The sequence below is a fragment of the Salvia miltiorrhiza genome, chromosome 4 (genome assembly GCF_028751815.1).
Source record: "Salvia miltiorrhiza cultivar Shanhuang (shh) chromosome 4, IMPLAD_Smil_shh, whole genome shotgun sequence".
Classification (NCBI taxonomy): domain Eukaryota; kingdom Viridiplantae; phylum Streptophyta; class Magnoliopsida; order Lamiales; family Lamiaceae; genus Salvia; species Salvia miltiorrhiza.
In genome coordinates, this window is record NC_080390.1 from 20,889,396 (window position 1) to 20,897,383 (window position 7,988).

At 34.9% G+C, this 7,988-nt stretch overlaps 1 protein-coding gene across 2 annotated transcripts; it reads right to left on the reverse strand.

Moving 5' to 3' along the window:
* Window positions 1–2,887: 2,887 nt before the first annotated feature.
* LOC131019363 (WD-40 repeat-containing protein MSI1-like) lies at window positions 2,888–7,115 on the reverse strand. 2 transcript variants are annotated; one of them, XM_057947896.1, is made up of 7 exons: window positions 6,587–7,115; window positions 5,498–5,824; window positions 5,232–5,384; window positions 4,138–4,262; window positions 3,927–4,022; window positions 3,061–3,317; window positions 2,888–3,012 (listed from the first exon to the last, which is right to left on the reverse strand). In XM_057947896.1, the coding sequence occupies exons 1-6, from the start codon at window positions 6,929–6,931 to the stop codon at window positions 3,089–3,091; spliced, it is 1,275 nt and encodes a 424-aa protein (XP_057803879.1). In that variant the 5' UTR covers window positions 6,932–7,115; the 3' UTR covers window positions 2,888–3,012; window positions 3,061–3,088. The 2 variants fall into 2 exon arrangements, with proteins under 2 accessions (XP_057803879.1, XP_057803878.1); XM_057947895.1 differs by having other exon boundaries at window positions 2,888–3,317.
* Window positions 7,116–7,988: the final 873 nt, after the last annotated feature.

The window sequence follows — 7,988 nt, forward strand, 5'->3', positions numbered from 1 at the left end:
TAATCTATATCTGCTGCGTCGGCTGCTTTGAACTGGTATGTTCTCAAGTTTTTTTTTTGTTGTTCATCTGTTTTTCACTTCCATGATGAGACGTTGTCACCAATAATGTTCTTCCTGAACACAAGTGAAGTTATTTCGAACTTTTTTTGTGCGAACTTTACCTGATCTGCATATTATTTGGAAAATATTTTAAGGTAGGACTTTGTTCATTTGTAGAAAAAAATATATGTTAGGACAATCATCGTTTTACACTTTGGTACTATTTGTTTCATTGCGAACTCGTTGGTCCCCCGTTGGTGTACAATATATTTTTCTTCCTTTTTCCTCCTTCTGGTACCAGTGGACCTTTTTCCTAAAACAAATGAATTGAAAGCGAACAAACGAGAAAAGTGCTTGAAGAACATTCTACGTACGATTTTTTTTTTTTGGATTGGAGCCCACCGATGATAGTTTATTGGGATTACATTGATCGATGAATTTGTTAATTTTCGTTTATTTTGGGTTGGATTGTTTTTTTGGACCACTGGTCCCTTTTTCGCAAGTCGATGTTCGTAGTTACTGTTCGTGGTTTTTAGTCTTTGTTCATTATACTCGTAGTGTTGTTCATTAAAATGTGTAAATGTTCATTGAATGTTGAAATATACCAAATGAATGATATTGTTCGTGAGTCATAAATTAGAAATAAAATTCATCAAGTGAAATGTTATTATTATATAACCACCAATCATATTTGCAGAAAGATGCGGACGGTGTCGGGCTTCACTGGGAAAAACGCTATGGGGCTAAGCCGTATGTTTTCATAAAATGATGTGTATTTTAAGGAATGACATTACTATATTTTCTGTATACCTGATAATATTTTGACATTACTTTATTTTGTGGCAATTAGCGAGGCCTATTGATCCAGATATACTAATGGAGAACAAGCTACTTGCTGCAAGGGAAAAAGGTTTCACCTGTTTTAATTCAATGTCTGATGTGTTGGTTCCTAGAACAAGCTAATTGATTGTATGTTTGCATTCCCAAAATAACAGCCACACGCTGGAGAAACAAAGTTCTTCATAGAGCAAGGCTAATGCGACTATCAAAGCAAAATTCAGGTCCTAAGCAAACAGGTAATCATTTGTTTATGAAATATACATTTTATAGATTAAGTTTCTTGACGAAATAATTAGTATATGTATTTTATTGGATAAATAGATGCTTGTGGGGAGAAAACTGGTGATGTCCACGTGGCATCGGAGCAACCTTCTACTGAGCAAGCTACTGTTCATGAGAATATTGCTGATACGACGACACCGCATAGGAAAAGAACAAGGAGCACGTCAGGGATAACAATAAAAGGTACATTTTTTTTAAATTTAATTTTTTTTTCATCAAAATATGGATTTGTTCATTTAAATTGGGTTTTGTTCATTGAGTTTGTCCATTTAAAATGGATTTTGTTCATTTAAAAGGTAATCATTTCTTTATGAAATATACATTTTATATATTAAGTTTCCGTTATGACGAAATAATTAGTATATGTATTTTATTGGATAAATAGATGCATGTGGGGAGAAAACTGCACGAAATAATTAAACAAACGCATCATGCTCAGCCGTTTGATCTCCGATAATCTACGGTTTATATTGGTTCCACATTCTCACAATTATCTCCTATTTACATATGATCCATTCCCTATATATATATATATATATATATATATATATATATATTAATCTGTTAAATTTCGTATATGATCACTGAACCTCTCGGAAAGGTCCCATATAGCATCGGTTGCAGAGCGGGTTAACTTCAAGTGCATATATGGATATTCGACAAGTTCCTACCGAGAGACAAGAAGGCAGTGGTCGCTAGAAGGCCGGTGTATGAACGTAAAACCTGCTGCCGGTTACTCTAGCGGAGACTTATAAAGTAAAAGAAATCTCCAAGCTGACAACGACCGACCGACCGACGTTGGCTCCATACTGGGAGGTACCTTGCCTAGTTGTTATATATATATATATATATATATATATATATATATATATATAAGCAGGTCGCACTCTATTTATCAATGTATTAAAAAGAACGAACTTTCTTTATTTGGTATATTTACTGAACTTTCATTTTATTTGATATAATCTCAAAATTATTGTCTCCAACTTTGTAGAAGACAAGTTTCGTGCTTTCGTTTTTTATTGCTTCATTTAGTTCTATTTTTTTTCCATCGGGTTTCATTGAATTTTGCTATGTCAAAGAAGAAAATCTTTATTTTTATTTTCTTTAATTTATTTCTACATGCATTTGATAAATATGAATGCTAATAATTTGACCAGTTGATATTTCAAGATTCAAGTGTGTTATTTCGTATATTCAATCATGAGTTATAAAATATTTGCTTACATAATGGCTACCAGTAAAAATATAATCTTTCAATTGAAACTTTAAAAACCGAGATCTTATACGTATTTTGCTCTTCTTATCCCTCAATTGATAGTTTATATCCGTAGAGTGGAACCCACTTGGAAATAAAATATAAAAAATAAAAAATATTGGACGAAGTGAAGTATTAGTTAGAAATAGGGGGATTTTGCACTCCTTATGAGATATTGAGGGACTAACAGCCAAAAATCAAAATATAAGGAGGTAAATATGTTAGAAGGTTATATGATAGGGGACTATTTGGTACTTCTCCAATTATATATTTATATTCATTTTTTCAAATTTTGAATCAATAATTAATTATTAGAGTTAATTAATTCAGAACTAGAATATATAATATGTTTAAACTCTATTTTTTAATGACAGATTAATGTGGATTCATTATACAATATTATTATTATTTTTTTGGGTAGTAAATAGTTATAAAATAATGAAATTATTAGTGAGACACAATAAAAGGTAGGAGAAAGATCGCATCTGATTTATAAATAATTCCATTACTGAATACAAATAAACAATCAGCATGATCGAAATTAGTTTAATATGGAGTAGTAAGTTAAATATTCAAAGTTAATGATACATGAGAAAAGAAGAGAGAGAGAGAGAGAGAGGCCGAATGAATTACCAGAAGATAGTAGTACATGCATGGGTTATTTGTGAACTAGGAAGGCTTGGTAGAATCTTCTCCAGGCAGATCATCTTCGTCGTGGTAGATGTTCTCTGCCATCTGCCAAATTTGTAGTATGTTATCTTCGGCCACACTCGCTACTACCCAATCCTCACAAGGGTTCCATGAAAAGTCCGATATCTTGCTCGTATGGCCGCCGTGAATGAACAATAGCTCTGGCGGCCCATCCTCCGCATCCTCTGTTGTTTGTTCTTCGTCAATCCTGTCACCACTCACACAGTTAAAGAAGGTATGAATACTTGTAACTCTCCATTTTGTTTGGGTGCATTCTCTTTGTCTGCAAATTTATCGTAAGAAGAGGAGGGATAGGAAAGATGGAGATTTTCACCAACATTTTAATGATCCCCGCCTTTTTTTATCCCATGCTCTTTAGGGTGGAAAAACATGAGGAAAAAAAAAACATCTATCCTGTCCGGAGAAAATTATCCATCCCATAGGACATGTGGAGAGGGTGGAAAAATTTCACACTTTCCATCGAAGAGAACACGCACTCAAAGCCGCCAAAGCAAATAGTTAGCACAAAATAGAGCAGGCATTTGAACCCCGTTAAGCAATGGTGTTATGGTGGTTGGGGCTGAAAAGGTAAATGATATTCACGATAGATTTAAGCTACTTAGTCGGAGATCTTGAAACCAAAAAGGTCGTGGGACATCATGAAGCAACGGACCACAATATAACGACAAGCTTTAGTTGGCACTTATTGTGATGAAAAATTTAAATGAGTTGAACTGTAACAAATCAATCTTGAAGCAAAATTACCATTTCAAGATATGGAATAGTATGAATTGATGATCATGAAATCATGAGTTACCTGCTAAGATCCCAGACCATTAATCTCCTACCAAGACAACACGAAGCTAAGATGGTCTCATTTTTTGGATTCCATCCGACCTGGAAAACCTCCTCCCTGTTACAGTTGAGAAGATTCAATTAAATGAGATAGGTTCACCAAATCCCTTGAAGAAATCTCTGCAAGCACAGCGATAAACGAGGGTGTACAAAAAGTAAGAACAACTGCTTACTTGTGGCAATCAAAGGTGTGGAGGGCAGTAGAAAGCTTTCGCATATCAAATAATTTAACAGTCTTGTCAGTAGATCCGGTTGCTAAAACCCACTCGTTAAATGGATTGAAGGCTAAACAGTTTACCTACAAAGTGCACACAATTATGGGAGAATCTGAAGCGAAGGGCACTACATGTGTGCATCCCCATTAATGAATATATAATGCAAGCAAGATAAATAGTATATTTAAATTCCATGCAAAATAATCCAAAAGCACTTTCAAGTTAGTCTCACAATGCACCATAAGCATGTAGAATTGTATTCTAGGCAGAAGTAATATTAGGATAATCAATTGCTAGTAGTGCAGGTTCTACTTCGGGGAAAAAGGATTAATTACCAAAAAATTCACCAACTTTGACTCGATTTCAGTTTTAGACACAATAATGAGACCACTTTCCGATTTGTATAAAAATAGGCAATGTCCTAAATTTTCCCAACAACTGAAAAAATGACTTAGCTTGATTTTTTCCAGCACTACGGTAGTTTCTTAGTCAAATTTCCTACCAACATGAAATAAAAAATGCCTAAGCCTTTTTTCAGTTACAGAATTTTTTTGGGAGTGTCTATTTTGCTACAATTGAAAATAATGTCATTATTGAAACAATTTATAAAGCATGCATAAAACCCAAATAAGGTCAAAGTTAGTGATTGTTTTAGCAATTAACCCGAAAAAATAACATATCTTTTTCTCACAATAAAAATTAGATTCCTGAATCGGGTAAATTTGCAGAGTGCATCCTAAATATGTAGATGAATTTTTAGTTGGAGAATAATCTAGACCAGGAAAGAAAATGAAATAAAGATTCTTCTGGTTAATTATATCTGCGAACTAAATCATAGATCACAATCTTAAACTTGCAAATTGTGACAAAGGTTTCCCTCTCAACTAAACAACCCTTTAAATAGTTCAAAACTTCAAATTCACATAAACCCTATCTCTTTAAGAAAAAGAATATGATGTCTGTTACGAGTGAGCATCTAAAAGATCAACATTTTAATGTTAAAAATGGTAATTTTCTTTGCCCAGTTAAAGAGTACCAAAGATGGCACCTACCTCACTCTGATGAGCAACTACAGATTGTACAGGCTTGCTCATTGATGGATTACGGAGATCCCATACATGCAAATACTGATCGTCTCCAACAGATCCAAACAAGTATTCATGCCTCAGATGCCATGCTACATCTTCAACAACACCTTCATGAATCTGATCTCATTACATATAGTAGCTTCGTGTTAATGAAGTCATGCCATGCAGGAAAACAAAACTTTTGAACAACAAAATAATGAAGCAATCCTTCCCTGATATTTTTTATTTACCTTAAAAATTTGCATGGCATCTAAAGCCTTATTCTTTGGAGTCGCATTTATATCCCATAAACATATTTGGGCATCATCTGAACCACTCAACAAATGACCCTGCTTGAACTGGCTCCATGATAAACCATATCCTTCTGTACTATGGCCCCTGAGCCTCAAATCAGGGTTGCACGCACCATCCAAGGGAGGTTTAGATGGATGCTTGCTATAATCGAAGACATAAACTTCTGCACTGACAGTCTTAGTGGCAATAATAAACGGGTTTTGAGGCATATAGCGAGCACGATTCACCTCCCCATCATGATTAATTTGCTGGATAATTTGCACCTGCAAGCAATTACATGTCGTGTACCACAATCAACAAAAGGCTTAACTTCACAAGTAAAAAAGGCATAACAAAAGCATGTAGCCAAAATGTCAAACACACAGTAAATTAGTTTCCAAAATGCTGTAGATTATCGCATATCTAATGTATCCTGCTTCAGCATTCAATCTCTATCATTAACCATGAAAAACCATTAAGGGTTTGGAGTTCAATTTAGTAACTTTCATGTATGCCATATATACGAGCAGCGGCGGACCCATGAGGAGCAGGGGGGGGGGGCTTAAGCCCCCACCAAAAAACAGAATTTTTTTTTTATTAAAAAAAATCACCAAATTATCAGTATTTTGTGTGAATTATTATACAATAACCCCATCACCAAATCAAAAAAGAAAAATGTCTTTTTCGAAATCTCAAACTCAAAATGTAGAAAATATAGCCCCCACCAGGAATTTCTTAGAAGCTTGTTGCGGAAAGATTTGCTAATAAATGCAGAATTTATATAAACATCTAAGATTACAATCTAATTCTATTCTCTCGAGTAATTGCAGTGATAAAGTTGAGATCTTCAGACTTATGAACAACATGGAAACAGAGAAATCAGGTTATTAACAAGAAACAAATTCTTAAATTGGACTTAAAACAAAAATCTGTGCAGTTACACAGTCCTCAAAAGAGGTAACTTACAGCTCCCGGAGCAGAAAGTACAAGATGACACCGAGTGCAGAAAAACAATTAAGGTAGAGAAAAGAGAAAACCGAAGGCACCTTGCCATTAGCGCAGCCGAAGCCGCCGAATTCGGAGCGCTCGTCGTCGTACTGGCGAGCATCATTCTCGGCGTCCTCGAGGGGGAGCTGAGCCTGCGCGAGCATCAAGTAATTGGGCTCATTCTCGGAGGTGTGGGTGCCGAGGATCATCTTCTGGACGGAGTAATCCTTACCGGGAGGCTCGAGGCGGTCGGGCAGCCACTCGACGGTGAGGGAGGGCCACTCGAGGGCGTGGGTGATTACCAGATCGTAGAGAAAGGGGGTGTTCTTCTTCCAAATCTTGTACTCCTCGTTGATGAGGCGCTCCTCGATTTCGCCCCGCATTTCGTCCTCGTCTTTCCCCATTGTGATGATTTTGGTTTTGGGAGGGTTTGGAAGGAGAATTGGAGGGAAGGGAAGAGACGAGAGAGGGATCTTTTATGTTTCTGGTTTTGTAAAGGGTTTATATATATAATCTGACGCTGCCGAGTTGGGTTCATGGGCTCGCAGCCCAACTTCTTACTTGGGACTGGGATTCAACTTTACTGCTCTCACAATCAAATCAAAACAAGCTTGTGTTTTATTGCTACTAGTAAATTTATCATACCATTCATCTTTTCTTTTCTTCATTTTTTATCACACCTTATTATTACTTGTGACTTTATCATAAGTAAAAAAGAAGAATGAGAAATGCTAAAAATTCATTTTTGTAAAAAATAAAGGCAAAGAAGGGAAAGATTGATTTTATCTCTTATTTTCTCATCAAAATTTTACAACAAAAAAACACACCCTAAAATAATAATAATAATAATAATAATAATAATAATAATAATAATAATAATAATAATAATAATATGTATAAGCACATATATAAATTAATTTAAAAGTGCAAAAAATGCATGAACTCAAAAACACAATAATATATGTATATAGAGGTGGTCTTGAGTACACCCAGGTGTACCGTACACCTGAATTGACCTGTATCCAGTTCCTGACCCGCATCCTGACTCAAATCGTGTAAATGACATTATTCGGTTATACAAATGACAGTGTCTGTGATTGACATTATTCTTTTATACAAATGACACTGTGCATAATTGACACTATTCAGAAATATAAATAACACTTCTTCTAATTGACACTATAATATTTTAAATAACACTATAAGATTGAAAATGACACTATAACATTTTAAAATGTTACAATGTCATTTATATAATTGAATATTGTCAATTATAAGCAGTGTCATTTACACGATTTGGATCATGATACGGGTTTGAATTAGCATGCGAGTTGGGATTTGGCCGTATAGATCAACCCGGGTGTACAGAAGATTTTGTGATGTATATATGAGGCATTATAAAAAAACATGCATAATTACATTACTAAGATCTACTTGATCTCAACAATATATATATATATA

Bases quoted from the DNA above. Each gene is read 5' to 3' on its own strand.
- LOC131019363 (XM_057947896.1), bottom strand. From the start codon at position 6,931: ATGGGGAAAGACGAGGACGAAATGCGGGGCGAAATCGAGGAGCGCCTC. The intron at 5,825-6,586 runs GTGCCTTCGGTT...AATTGCTTGCAG, and splicing joins TCGGCTGCGCTAATGGCAAG to GTGCAAATTATCCAGCAAAT. The intron at 5,385-5,497 runs GTAAATAAAAAA...TAATGAGATCAG, and splicing joins ATGCCATGCAAATTTTTAAG to ATTCATGAAGGTGTTGTTGA.